Source organism: Suricata suricatta, chromosome 8 (assembly GCF_006229205.1).
Source record: "Suricata suricatta isolate VVHF042 chromosome 8, meerkat_22Aug2017_6uvM2_HiC, whole genome shotgun sequence".
NCBI lineage: Eukaryota > Metazoa > Chordata > Mammalia > Carnivora > Herpestidae > Suricata > Suricata suricatta.
In genome coordinates, this window is record NC_043707.1 from 111,928,633 (window position 1) to 111,943,354 (window position 14,722).

The 14,722-nt window shown below is 51.1% G+C and overlaps 1 protein-coding gene across 4 annotated transcripts in view; it reads left to right on the forward strand.

The window, feature by feature from the left end:
* The window catches only part of HEYL (hes related family bHLH transcription factor with YRPW motif like), a 14,988-nt gene extending 6,133 nt beyond the window's left edge, over window positions 1–8,855 (forward strand). For 3 of the 4 annotated variants that reach the window (XM_029949187.1, XM_029949188.1, XM_029949190.1), the window contains exons 2-5: window positions 382–448; window positions 1,424–1,507; window positions 2,739–2,820; window positions 5,879–8,855. In XM_029949187.1, the coding sequence (XP_029805047.1) occupies window positions 382–448; window positions 1,424–1,507; window positions 2,739–2,820; window positions 5,879–6,552 (907 nt within the window). In that variant the 3' untranslated portion in view covers window positions 6,553–8,855. The remainder of the gene's footprint in view (window positions 1–381; window positions 449–1,423; window positions 1,508–2,738; window positions 2,821–5,878) is intronic. The other variant, XM_029949189.1, reaches the window with a different exon arrangement.
* Window positions 8,856–14,722: the final 5,867 nt, after the last annotated feature.

A 14,722-nucleotide genomic window follows, 5' to 3' on the forward strand; every position in this document is an offset into this window, starting at 1 on the left:
GCCGCCGCCGCCGCCACCGCCTGCGCCCTCGCCCGCCCCGCCCGGGATCGGGTTGCAGAAGCCCGGCGGCCGGCCACCGTTCCCCGACGCCCGCGGCGAGGGGCAGGGGGCGAGGCCGAGAGCCCAGGCCCCCGTGGCCCAGCCGCCGAGCAACCCTGGGGCAGGAAAGCGAGCGCAGCGGGGAGTCGTCGGGGTGGTGGGGTGTAATGGGCCTCCACCCACGACTGCCCTGCCCCACTTCCCGGCCTGGGAAGATCTGGGAGACCACGGCCGCCTGGGAGGGGGCTGTGCCCGCCCACATCCCCGCCTTCTCCAAGGTCAGCCCAGGCCAGGGAGATGGTCCCTGAGCTCTGAAAAATCAGGCTTTCTCTTTTTCTGCAGCCAGATGGCCAGGCCACTGTCCACCCCTAGCCCTTCGCAGATGCAAGCTAGGAAGAAACGCAGAGGGGTGAGTGTCTGTCTCCGCAGAGTCTCCAGACAAATCTTTGCCCTGGGTCCCCAGGGGCCTGGCCCAGAGAACCCTGGTGGGAAACATCACCCCAATCCAGAATGCCTGAGTGCTGATCCCGGCTCTGCCAGTAGCTAGCTGAGTGACTTTGGGCAAGCCACTGAACCTCTCTGTGCTTCACTTCTTCAACTGTGTAAGCCCCTCAAAGGGCGGTTTGAAGATTAAATGAATTAATATAATGCACTCAGAACAACACGTGACACCCAGTTAGCCCTTATTATTTACTCCAGCCTTCCGTCTCTGCTCTCTGAGCCCAGATTTTTCATTCCTCTCAGTGTGCTGAGGGGTAGGGGAAGGGGGACAGAGAAGGAGGCTCCCTGGCTTGCTCTTATCCCAGCCCCCCTTCTCCCCCAGGATGCAGCTGTGCTTCTGCCCTGGGAGTCCAAAGACCTGGAATGTGACAGAGACTAGCCCTGACACTCAGTTAGGCAAACCACTTCCTTCCAGCCCTCATCTTTACCTGTAAAGTAGGGGTCATACGGTCTGCCCTGCTATCAGTATTCTGCTACCAGTCTGGTGAGGTGAGAATGAGGTAGTATGAATGAAGGGCTTTCCCGACTAGAAGCAATGCCTTTTCATGATCTAGCGACTGAAGAGGTAACCTTGACCTGCAGGAGTCTGCAGGAACTGGTCTGGTGCTGTGGCTGGTGTCCCTGTTCTGACTGGGACTGGTTAAGAAATTTGAATATCACCCCCACAGACAGAGATGAGAGACTGAGTTCTGCTCCCAGCTTTGCACTTCCTTCCTGTGTGACCTTACGTAAGTCACTGCCCCTCGCTGAGCCTCAATTTCCTCCTCCATAAAGTAAGAATAGATTTCTCTCCCTCACAATATTTTAAATACGAGTCAGCGCCCATCACAGCAGTTTGAAACTGGTAAAGTGGCTGCGAGTAAATTCTTTTTGGTTTTTTTAGATTATAGAGAAACGGCGCCGAGACCGCATCAATAGCAGCCTTTCTGAACTGCGACGCTTAGTCCCCACTGCCTTTGAGAAACAGGTATGTGACCTTCCTGGTTGTGCTAGAGGGAGTCCCATGCAGGTGGCAGATAAGGTCCATTTTTCATGGCATGTCTTACTGATTGGTAGCAGCTGCCTGAGGTGCTGGGGTTCTGCTTACTGACATCTGTCACTGGCCAGGGATAAGGGGAATGGACAGTTATATTTACTGTGGTGTCTAAGATATCGTGGCTCTATGTCTGTCAATGAATCCTCACAATGACCCCAAAGGGTAGGGATTATTTTGCCCATTGCACAGGTAAGGAAATTGAAGCACAGAGAGGTGAAGTAACTCTCACTAGATCACACAGCTAGTAAATAGCAGAACAGGATGGGAACACCGAACTGTGTGCTTCTAAAGCCCCCTAGCCCTCTGCAATACTGACAGTTCCAGAGCTGTTTGAAAGTGGAACAGGCTGCTCAGGGAGCGAGCCCCCTGCCAGTGCACATGTGGATAGAGGAAGGCTACAGTGGGAAGTCCGACAGTTAGATCAATCAGACAGCCTGGAAGATTCTCTACCCTCTGCTCCAAGGCATGGTCATAGGTCACGTGCCTTTCTTCCTGCTGGTGAGAAGTATGTCATTCCACAGACATTCACTCAAACTTTCACAGGTCCATCTGGTACCTGGCCTCAAGCACTTACATGGAGAATCTGACGGTCAGGTTTCACTTGGAAGACCAGGTGATGCTGGATGCTTAGGAATCATTCCTTAAGAATAGAGCCCCAGTGTGGTGGGGCTAAGACGATGAGCTAGATCTTGGGTGTGGTGGGTGTGGAGTTGGAATCCCAGGAAAGCTGGTCTAGGAGGCAGATGGGCACGCAGCAGTGGCATTCTGGTGACGGTGCACTAAGTCATGGAGATCACAGATGAGACCTCCCAGGGAGAGTGTGCCTAGCAAGCGAGAAAAGGGAGCCAACACCCACAGGGAAACAGCCCCATTTTAACAGACAGGGAGAGCCAAGGGGAAGAAAAAGCAAGAAAACGGGGTGTCATGGAAGTCAAGGGGAAGGCGGAGGCTTCAGGAGGGACGCTCAGCAGTGCAGTGGGCGGGTGGACTAAAAAGAGAACTGAAGAGAATCTGTGTGGCTAGGTGCCTTGGCCAAAGCAGAAGCAGAAAAGCAGGCAGTGGTGGAGAGAGGAGGACCTTGAGCTGGTGAGGGCTGCTGACGCCTCCGGGAAGTGAGAGGGAGGTCAGCTGGACACCTCCACACCTCTGTCTTTGCACACAGGGCTCCTCCAAGCTGGAGAAGGCCGAGGTCCTGCAGATGACAGTGGATCACTTGAAAATGCTCCATGCCACTGGTGGGACAGGTACTGATGCTCTTCTCTCCCGGGAGTCATTCATGCAACAAATTCGTGGGGGCGAGGCCCTGGGGATCCACTGGTGAACGAAGCAGACGCGGTCCCTGCCCTCATGGGGCTCACAGTCCATGGTGGGGCGAAAGCAGGTTGGGGTGGAGCAGCCACAAAGCCTGGCTCTCTTCTCTCAGTATTGTTCTCTCCACTGCCAGTGTCCCCGTTTGTCCCAACCTTGTTCTCAACTCCACTGCTTCCGCCCTTAGCCCTTGAAGGAGCTCTTCTACATAAACTATCCCTCTGTCTTCTCACCCTTAGCCCCCATGCTCCTTAAGCATTGGCCTGAATGAACTCATCCTCACTGGGATCCCAGTTGAAGCCCTGGGAGGGGTCTGTCTGAGACACTGGTGTGCCTTCTGGGCTAGTGCTGGGGTGATACTGTGTCCTCGGCAGTGCTGGGATCGTATGTCATGCTCACAGTTCAAGATCAATCGTGGGCCTGTGGTAGCATACGATTGTAACTCATTCCTTTATTTTGAGCTGGTGCATTGCAGTAAAGTCATGGAACTGTGGCTTTCAAGAGACTATGCCTCACTGTATATTTTGGTGATTTCCCCACTGAGAAATCTTGAAAGCTCCACAGACCTTGACCACAAGAACCTAAGTCCTAAGACTTTAACTTGCTACCTTTGGAGGGGACAGTTGCATTTTAAGTGACCCAGCCTGGTGCTTCTCAAGCTTCATGAAGCCCTGGGGCACACCCCAGAGATTCTGAGCCGGGGGTCTGGCCTGGAGGTTGGAATTTGCAAGTGTAGCAAGCACGACTGATGCCCCTGATGGAGGTGGTCACTCTGAGAACTCTGCCAAAGGAATGTGGGGCCAACAGTGAAAACTGATTCCAATCAACCGGAGAGGAAGATATTTCCAACTAGATTTATGGTGACCCCATTAAAAGAAAAATAGTGACTAATATTTGGGGCAGCATTTTGTAGTTTCAAAATGCCTTCACCATTGTTATCTTATTCGATTCTCACAAGAATCTCGAGGCTGGGAGTTGCTGTCGTCACCATTTTCTGGCTGAGGGCTCATGGGAAGACAGAGATGTGGCTTAGACATTGGCTTTGGGTTAGAATCCTGAACTGAGTTGATTTGAATCCCATGAATTGTGCGTTTGGCTGTTACTTGCCAGCTTTATGACCTTGGACAAGTGATTTAGCTTCTCTATTCCTCAGTTTTCTCATCTCTGAAATGGGAATAATGATAAGGTTTTTCAGAGGAGTAAATCAGATCATGCAAATTAAGTACTCAATAAGAACTCAGAAAGTGTTAGTTGAAAAAGAACAGCAAAGCAGAAACTGAAGGGTTTTGCTCAAAGTTGCATAGGGAAGTATACAGCAAGGTCTTGCCCCCAAGGAGGCCTGACTCCAAACATCATCTCCTGCAGAGCTGTCCCTCTGTGGGGGCTTCAGCCATGAAGCAAGGACCAGATGTTTGCTGCCATAGTCATGAGGCCAGTGCTCACAGAGGCTGTTCTGTCTGTGTAGGCGGTTGAAAGCGGGGCAGATATAAAGGCAGTGAGAATTGCATACCTCTGTGGGCAGTCCACCTGGTCGGACCTCACTGAAACCAGCCAAAGAGAGGGTCCCAGCCCGATGGCAGCAGCTGAGGACCAGATCAGGGTCCTGCTTTCCCAATAGCGGTTCAGGCTAGGCTCAAATACCCACAGGGGCCAAGCCAGTAATATACCCTTGACCCTTGAACAATACGTGTTTGAATAGTGCAGGTCCTCTTATATGCAGAGTTTTTGCAGTAAATGTGTTAGGAAAAGTTTTGGAGACTTGCCACAGTTTGAAAAAAAAATTGCAGATGCACCGCATAGCTTAGAAATATTGGGAAAAAAATAAAAAGTTAGGTGTGTCATGAATGCATACAATAAATGTAGATGCTGGTCTGTTTTATCATTCACTACCATAAAATATACACATGTCTATTATTGACGTTCAAACTTATCAAAATTTTCTCATACAAATACTTACAGAATGCACGTGCAGTGGAGAGAAATGTAATGCATCTTTAGATGTACTGTAATCTTAACTTTAGATGCACTATAGTCTTAACTGCATAAAATTAGCCGTAGCATATGCATACTGTGCTACTGTAATGATGTCCTAGCTACCTCCTGCTTCTCCTGCGGTGAGCTCAAGTGTCGTGAGTATCTGGTTAGGACTCCGTGTGACACTAATCATCTCCCCATGAGCAGTTCATCTCTCCAGTAAATTGCTATCACAATAAAGAGTTATCTCTGATGGTTCTCACTCTTAGTAGTTTCTGGGAGTCAAAAGTTTGCTCAGGTTCTTGACTGCCCTGGGGGAGGATCAGTGCCCCTACCCCCCATGTCGTTCAAGGTTCAAGTGTAAATGATGGCTAACTTTGAATGCACTGACTGTTTCTGCGCACCATTGCATTTCATTTCACCCTCACAACCTGGGAAGAGTGCCTGGTCCCATCCTCCCCAGCGCCTCCTCTCAGCAAGTGTTACTATCTGCCCATTTTATAGCCCCAGAAATTGAGGCTTAGAGAGATTAAGAGGCTTGTTCACAGTCAGGCAGCTAGTTAAGTAGAAATGTTGAGGTCCAAAGACTTAAGGCTTCACTGTGATATGCTGCCTTCTCTGAGGAGTCCCCCAGCTCTGACAGCTGCTGCCACCACCTCCCAGCATCGCCCCCACCAGCAGATAGCGGTGTTCTACACCTCTGCATGCACAGGCCTGTCATGCCTGGCAAGTGTCCACTTAAATGACATCATCTTGGTCGTGAAGTTTCTTCTTTGTGTTAATCGTGAAATTTGATGAAAACAGTACTCTGCATTTTATCCTGCTTCATAGTTCAGTGGACTCATGTGGTCCTCACAACACACCCCATATACCCCAGGAAGGGGTGATTATTCTCACTTTCCAGCTGTGGAGATCAGGGCTCAGAGAGGTAAGGTGACATGCCCAAGGTCACACAGGCCTGACCCCAGGATCAGCATTTGTCCCCCGCCTGGCATGCCCTCATCACGCCTCACTTTGCAGGATTCTTTGATGCCCGAGCCCTGGCAGTTGACTTCCGGAGCATCGGTTTTCGGGAGTGCCTCACCGAGGTCATCAGGTACCTGGGGGTCCTGGAAGGGCCGAGCAGCCGTGCAGACCCTGTCCGGATTCGTCTTCTCTCACACCTCAACAGCTACGCAGCTGAGATGGAGCCTTCTCCCATGCCTGCTGGCCCCCTGGCCTTCCCTGCCTGGCCCTGGTCCTTCTTCCATAGCTGCCCGGGGCTGTCAACCCCCAGCAACCAGCTCACCATCCTGGGAAGAGTGCCTGGTCCCATCCTCCCCAGCGCCTCCTCTCTTGTTTACCCCATCCCCGCCCTCCGCACCACTCCCGTGCGCCGAGCCACTGGTGCCATCCTGCCAGCCCGGAGGAATTTGCTGCCCAGTCGAGGGGCATCTTCCACCCGGAGGGTCCACCCCCTGGAGAGGCCCGCCGCCCCCCTCCCCATGGCCCCCAGCATCAGGGCTGCCAGGAGCAGCCACGTGGCACCCCTCGTGCGATCTTCTTCCCCCGTGCTCCCTGGCACCATGGGGTCCCCTCCTTTTGTGGGTGTTCCTGCCCCCAGGCCTTCTTCCCCAGGGGCTGCTGGGAGGCCAGCAGGGGCTGTCCTCTGCCACTCCTGGGTGTCTGAAATCACTGAAATCGGGGCTTTCTGAGCTGGCTTCTCCCCAGAAGCGATGAGGGTTCTTTTTCCAGGAGCTCTAAAATCAGTGCTACCTTCTGCCCTGCTTCCTGGCCTGGCTCATCTATCTCTGAAAGCCTCTGCCTCACGCAGCTGAGGCCCCTTCTTCCTCTGGCCCGTCTCCCCTCCTCTCTGACTGTCCCAGCTTGTCCACCCAGCTCTCCTGGAGCTGCTGTAATCTCAGAGTCCTAGTGTCATTTCTTACCTGGACAAATGAGTCATGGGAGGGCCCCCACTAGCTCTGCCCAGACTCTTTCCTGCCCCTCCCCACCCTGTACACAGGGGGCAGCAGGCATGATCTGAGGTCTGAGAACAAAACTTTCACCTAAAAGGCCCAATGGCCTCAGGCAGGCTGCTTGCTTAGAGAGATCAGCCCCAGCCAGAGCCGTGACTAACTGGTGCAGCCTTCCCAGGCCCCCAGGGCCAGAACGTAGTGTCTGCCTCACTTCCTTCCGGAGACAGTAACTGAGTAGGGGCCCCAAAGTTGTCTCTGGAGAACCCCTGCCCACCCCACTGCAGTGAACCACGGGACAGCCCCCCTGGCCACCAGAGTCAAGGCCTGGGGACTAGGGGCCCAGCAGGGCCTGCTCGGGCCGCCTTCCCCACTGAGGACACCTACCCTCCAGCTGACCCACACTTCCCTGCACAGAGCTGGGAGGGGTCTGGGCAGCAATAAGGCTCCAAAACAGGGCGTCCTTACCAGCAGGCCCGGGGCGGCGTTCCCAGACAAGAGCCAGGACTGAGCGAAGAGAACCCAGCGCCTGGCCTCTCGCACTGGAACCATCCTCCAGATGTGTGGTCCCTGTTGGGTGCACAGTGTGGAAGGTCATGTTCCCATGTGATGGCGCCCAGAGAGGAACCCTCCTGGGACTCCGCACCAGACGTTTGTGCTGCCTGGTTTGTATCCGGCTCACAGAGCCCAGACTGTGGGGACAGCCAAGGGCCATCAGGCTCGACAAAAATAACTGCAAGGAGGGGCGAGAGGAGGGACAGTCAGAGGCGGCTTGGCCCTTCAAGGTCACGCAGTGGGTCAAGGGCCTGAGATCCTGGTCACCCAGGATTCCACGAAGCTGGTCTGCTCAGAGGCCATTTCATTACCCAGTGCCTGGGCCACTTTTACTCTAACAGAGGACACAAATGGCCTGGTGACCGGTCCCAGTGGGACAGCAGAGACTGGACAAGATTGGGGCAAACCCAGGACTGACGGCTGGACCAGTACTGCCAGACCAGTTGTAAGAATGTAGAAACACTTCTGTGCTTGTTGGCAAATATTCACTTCCCCTGAATGCCTCTAAGCGGCCCCCTGCACGGGGTGGGTCTGGGTGGCTTTCCCCCCCAGGATCCCATGCCTGTTAATCCCCGGCAGACTCGAGGCTATGGGGTCCTCCAGCTGACAATTCCTTGGTGTTTATTTGCACTGTTATTAAATACTTCCTTCGAATGTCACCCCCAGGAAGATTCTTTCACCCCCACTCTTTGATGGGACTACCCTCCCCAGAGACTAAATTGGGGAGATCCTTGGGCTCAGAAATAGAGTTTGTTAAAACCCTGGGGGAGAGGACCCTTTCAAAGAAGTAGGGCAGAGGGCAGAGATCATTTAAGTGACCCAGAAATCTCTCTTGAAAAAGGCAAATTCCTCAAGAAGGCAAGAAGAGCTTCAGTGTTAGTCCGGTCAGATCTCTGACCTCCCAGATGCATCTGAGACATGTGGCAGTGGGGTGAGAGGGTGTCGCTTTAAGGAGGGGGTCCCTGGCCACGAGTGCTCCTGAGGGAGACAGACAGGGAGGGCGGGATGGTCAGCAGGCCCCAGGACAGAAAGCAGAGCCCGACTTGTCCTTTCTCACAGAGGACCAGAGGGGCTGCTCCTGCTCCGTCTCCCTTCTTCCCCACCTCATCTCCCTGGCTATCCCAGCTGGTGGCTCACTGCTCCGGTGATGCCAGGTCAGTGCCGCAAGCCTGCAGTTTGGCAGCTTGATAGCCCAAGAATATGGAAAGCCCGTTTCCACGTTTCCATTCCCCAACTCCAGAAGAATGTGTTGACACTATTGAGTGAGATGGAAATGACCCAGAACTTCCAGCATCTGAGTTGACCTTGGGTTCAATTTCCCCCAAGAGATAGTGGTGGGGGGAACAGTGACTATGTATTTGTTTTCAGGGTTGAGGACTTGTATTTTTTGTTTCTATCCCCAACCCTTTCTGGTGTCCCCAACTCCTACCCCATTGCTGGGGCTGTTGCAGGCATCCAATAAAGTTGTTTTAGTTCTTCTAAGAACCTCAGAAAGATTCTACTTCTTAATATCTCTGGAGTCAATCCTCTTCTCTCTGAACCTACAGCTGTCATGCTGGTGTGGCCACTTCACCTGTCCCCAGATCACTGCCCTCCACAAGGTCACCTTGCTTCTCTCTTGCTTTGTCACTCCGTTCTCAAGGCAATCCAAGAGAGCTTTCAACATGCAAACTGTATCATACCAACTCTGGTGTAAAACCCTTGCTTGATTACTCTATTATTCCAAAGGTAAAATCCAAGCTCTTCCTCTTGGGTCCCAACCTGATTTCTAGCCAGTTTCGATATTGTTCACTATATTTCTGCCACCCTGGCTTTCCTTCCTTTTCTCAACATCTCAACCTGTTCCCACCTCCAGGACTTTGCATATGCTGTTCCCTTGCCCAGAATGCTCTTCCCCTACCTTTGTCATGACTGAGCTCTTTATACCCTCAAGCCTTATCTTCATCCCACCTCTTCAGAGAAGGCTTTCCTGACTCCTATACTTGAGTAGTTAGTTCCTCTATCTCAGAGTCCCTTACTCTTCCCCTTCGTAGGGCACTTGCCATTGCACATCTTGTGTGTTTACTTCTTGGTTGGCTGTCTCCCCCAGCAGCACGTAAGCTCCATGCGGCCAGAGACCATGTGTGGTTTGCTCTCCACCTTGTGTATGGTGCCGTGCACAGTACCTGGTTCCAAGTTGGTGTTTGACAAATAGTTGTTGAATAAATGAACTGGGAAGGTGAGGAATCTTCCAGACTCAAGCTGCTGCATGGTACGGGCCCCTGTAGGGGTGAACTCCCCACTGGCCGACTTTGTGGGGAGGCTGGAGAGCAAAGTGAGAGACGGGGCCAAGGTACTGGAAGTTCTGGCAAATGGGGAGAAGGCTCCGGCCAAAGAAAAGTGCACTCACTCTGGAGCGTGCACTGACAGCCGAGGACAGGCAAGCGTCCTGCCAGCAGGTATCGCTCTCCACTCTTGCCCTGATGGACTTGGCTTGCAGTAATTCTAACAAACATTTGCAGGGGTCTGCTCCGTGCCAGGCCAGGCATGGTGGAGCCAGAGGTGATGGGGACACTGTCACCCTGAGGGCATGTGCCCTCCTTCTAATGACAGTTTGGTGAGGGGAAGTCCTAATGAGAAGGCTGAGGGGACATGGAGGGGATGTCTGCCTCTGTCTAGGGTGGTCACGTGCGGAGGGGACAGCTGGGAGGAAGGCTTCCTGAGGGAAGGCCAGAGGAGGCATTCTACCAGCACAGGGAACCTATGTGCAAAGGCGCCCTCCAAGTTGGTTCTAAGTTGAGCGCAGGCCTTCAGCGACCGAGGGAAGGCAGGCTAGCCTGGGCACTGGAGCCTGACTTCCTGGGCTCAGGCTTCACCTCTGTCACTGATCAGGGTTGTGGTCTTGGGCAAGTTACTTAACACCTCTAAAACCCTAACTTACTCATCGATCAAACAGGGATGGTGCAGTAATGGCTATTAAATGATTTTACCTACACCCCACCCTGTGGGGATGCTTTTCTTGGAACGTTCCCATTTTATAGATGAGACAGCTAAGCCAAGACACCATCTCCTAAAGTTAGGGGAAGTTGAATGGGGCAGCACACATAAAGCCCTCAGCCCAGAGCTTGTGCCATATGAAATATTCAGTCTTAGTCATGAGTGTCATTAATGGAAAGAGGCTGGATCCAAACTGGGGAAAACCTTGGGGGCTATGCAGATTTTGGGCTTTAGTTTATAGGCACTATAAGCCACAGAAGGTTCTGCCAGGTGAATGCCAAGGTAAATGCCAAGGTCAGGCCTATTTAAGAAAGTACTGCTTGAGGGGGTGCCTGGTGGCTCAGTCAGTTAAGTGTCTAACTCTTGATTTTGGCTCAGGTCATGATCTCATGGTTTGTGAGTTTGAAACCTGAGTCAGGCTTTGTGCTGATGGCACAGAGCTTGCTTGGGAATCTCTTTCTCTCCATCCCTCCCCTGCTCACATGCATGCAAGCGCGTGCGCTCTCTCTCTCTCTCTCAAAATAAAGAAATAAACTTAAAAAAGAAAAAGAAAGTCAGTCCTGCTTGGGGCAGTGACTGAGAAAACGAGTTTCAAGATTCAAATCTACTATTCATTGGAAACATCTAGATGCCTTTTATTTTTTTTATTTGAGAGAGACAGAGAAAGAGAGAGTTGGGGAGAGGGACATAGGGAGAGAGACAGAGACAGAGACAGAGAGACAGAGAGAATCCCAAGCAGGCTCCACACCCAGCACAGAGCCTGTTGCAGGGCTTGATCCCACCACTCTGAGATCAGGTTCCAAGTTGAAATCGAGAGTCGGACACTCAACTCACTGAGCCACACAGGCGTCACCGCCCCCAGATGGTGATTTAACCTAGATGCAGCAGGGCCCAGACATCCAGTAAGGAGGTGGGAAAAAGAGTTGGGATTTCTTTGCTAGTCAACATAAATTTCCATTCAGTAGGTGAACTGGACTCCAGCTTGTGAGCCTGGAAAGGACTGATACTTTCTGAGACAGAGGACGGAAATTAATTTCCACAAGGGCATATCTGTCCTCCAGCTGCCTCCTAGTCCCTGGCTCATAGTAGACGAATAAGAAACATTTTGTGTTGGAAGCTTTGGAGATTTAGAATTCATTTAAGAGTCACTGAGTATTTTTTGACTTTATGGAAAACTCAAGACGTTAGCTTCCTTCCCTCCTTCCTGGGGAAAGAGGGAAGGAAGAATCAGGCCCAGATATCATCTGATGGCATTAATATAAGTAAACATTTTTGAGCCCTTGATTTACATTATCTCATATAACTCTCCTATAGCCCTGGGAGTAAAGTATTATTATTATTATCCCCATTTTACAGAAGAGGAGATTGATTCAATTTGTTAGTGAAAGTACCCAAAATTTACAACACTAATCAATGTTCTGGCCAAAGTGAAAATGTAGGTCTGTCTGATTCAGTCTTACCCAGTAGGGTGCACTGCTTCCTTCCCAAGCTGCCTCCTCTCATACAAAGTCTAAGACATTCAGTGGCAGGTCTTAAGGATTGGTAGGCTAGACTATGATGTTAGCCTGAGGGGCGCCTGGGTGGCTCAGTTGGTTAAGCGTCCAGCTTCAGCTCAGGTCATCATCTCATGGTTTGTGGGTTTGAGCCCCACGTCAGGCTCTGTGCTGACAGCTAGCTCAGAGCCTGGAGCCTGCTTCAGATTCTGTGTCTCCCTCTCTCTCTGACCCTCCCCTGCTCGTGCTGTCTCTCTCTGTCTCTCAAAAATAATAAATAAAAGACATAGAAAAATATTATGTTAGCCTGAGAAGCCTTCAGTCCTTCATGCTTTTCTCTCTGTGCTAGTGAGAGTAAGGCTTGGCTGCTGTAACAAAGAGGCCCAGCTATAACACAGTGGATGAAAGAAGATAGAAGTTTTTTTTTTTAATGTTAAATTTTTTTTGAGAGAGAGAGAGAGAGAGAGAGTGCATGTATGCAAGGTGGGGAGGAGCAGAGAGGGAGAGAGAGAATCCCAAGTAAGATTCATGCTGTCAGCCCAGAGCCTGACACAAGGCTAGATCCCACGAACCTCAAGATCATGACCTGATCTGAAATCAGGAGTCAGATGCTCAACCAACTGAGCCACCCAGGCACCCTAGAAGTATATTTATTTCTTGTGTAACTGCCTGGTGGTTATTCCAAGTTGGTAAGAAGCTCTGCTCAATGCAGACATTCTAGAACCCAGATTCCCTCCATCTTGATTCCCTCCCATTTCCTAGGGCATTGTGCCTTACATGGTTGAAGCGAGGTCTCCATGGGCTCAAGCCAGCAGGAAAGGAACGAGAGCCTGGTAGAGGCATGACCAATCTTAGAGCCGAGACCCAGGAGTAGCGTGTGTACATATGTCCATCCACTTGGTGAGAACGTTGGTTGGTGATTGGCCACATCAAACTGCAGAGGAGGCTGGGAAATGCATTTTAGCCCTATTCTCTGAAACAGGTGTGAATGGATGTTGGCAGACAGCCTCCATCAGCTGGCCCTTACCTTCCAGCCTGGGAGGTTGAGACAAATGGGAGAATCAGGGCCACTGTAACTGACTGCTGTGCGCGCATGCACACACACATGATCCAGGGGTCAATTTATTTTGATTTTAAGGAACTAAGTATAGGAGCTCCACCTACCATTCTCTGATCCCACAGAGGTAGGTTGGATACTCTCAAATGGAATTGTGTCTGCACTGGGCGAAACTCTCTGTAGAACTTCCCCGGAAAACATAATTTAAGACTAGGAGGGCTAGTTGCCAGTGGGCCCGAGGCAACCAATGATCGGTGTCACCTGGAAGGATTGTGTGTCACAGTGTCACCATCTCAGCTCCCCACTGGGGAAGAGGCACTATTGGTGTTCATACCTTCCCTGACCCAGACAGGCTGTCCTGCTTGCTTCTCTTCTGACTGCCCGGGGCACAGCCTGCCTGGAGCTTTGGTGAAAGGCCCGCCACACAGGGCTGTGGGTTCTGCTTGTGGAACTTGCGTCTCATGAATAGGGCTGCTGAGACGGCCCTCATTAATTACTTCACAGCGGCGGGTAAAAAGGAGCCAGGCATTGGGTCTCCAAAGACCCCAGCTCTCAGGACTTTTTTTTTTTTTTTTTAACTTCTTGTCAGAGTAAAAAGAAGCAAGAGTGTCATTAAGCCTGTGAATCTTAGAAAGCTGCCTGGCCAACCTATCCTGCCCTGAGCCCCAGGGCCATTTTAAAGTCAGGGTTGACCCAGGTCTTTGGGCAAGATCTGGGATGCCCTGCTCTGTTCAAAGAAGTCCGGTGTGTAACCCCTCAGGCCAGGGCCCAGATGTCCTATTGGAGCCTCCGTAAAGTAATGAACAACTCCAGCAACCCTAAAAGGAACCAGTCAACAAGAAGGAAAAGTCATAGTGCTCTGTATTGACTGCATGTTACATTTCAAGTGCCTCCAAGGGTATTATCCCACTCACACCTCTGGACAATCTGGCCAAGGAGCCAGGACAGGAATTATTATCTCTGTAATGCAGATGAGAAACCCAATCATATTAAGAAGTAATGTAATTTGCCTCCCCACCCCACCCCCAACCCCCGGGGTGCCTGGGTGGCTCAGTCGGTTGAACATCCGACTTCGGCTCAGGTCATGGTCTCACAGTTCATGAGTTCAAGCCCTGCATCGGGTTCTGTGCTGACATCTCAGAGCCTAGAGCCTGCTATGATTTCTGTGTCTCACACTCTCTCTCCCCCTCTGCCGCTCATGCTTTGTCTCTGTTTCTCAAAAATAAATAAGCATTAAAACAATTTTTAATAATAAAATAAAATAATAGAAAAATCAGAAAACTAGTAAATGGCAAAGCTTGTTTAGACAGTAGTAGAAATCCATGGATCATAAGTAGGTATATACAAGTCACATTACATTATCTAGTCATTACTGAGCACTTACCCAGTACCAAGTGCTTCACATGTGGGGTCTGAGTCTGGCTGCACAACTCCACAGTTTGGGTTTTGTTTCTATTATTATCGTCATTGTATAAGTCAGGAAGCAAGCTCAGAGATATTGAGTAACTTGTGCAAGGTAACACAGCTGTTAGGTGGCAGAACTCTTGCCTGCTAAGTTCGATGGCCTACTAAGTGCTCTGTCTTCTGTGTCCACTCCTTCCCCATGTCAGAGGAGGAGGGACCTAAGCCTCCACAACAGTTCCTGGCTTATACCTCAAAACTTTGGCCTCGGTCCCATCCGTATCAACCCAACCACCCCTCAGGGCATAGAAACCAGCTTTGTCTGCTTTCTTAATGACATAGGGAGTACTGACTATGTGCCAAGTGCTGGATGCTTGGATACATCATCTACGTGCTGGGATACAGCAATAAATAAAGCAAATCCCCAGAT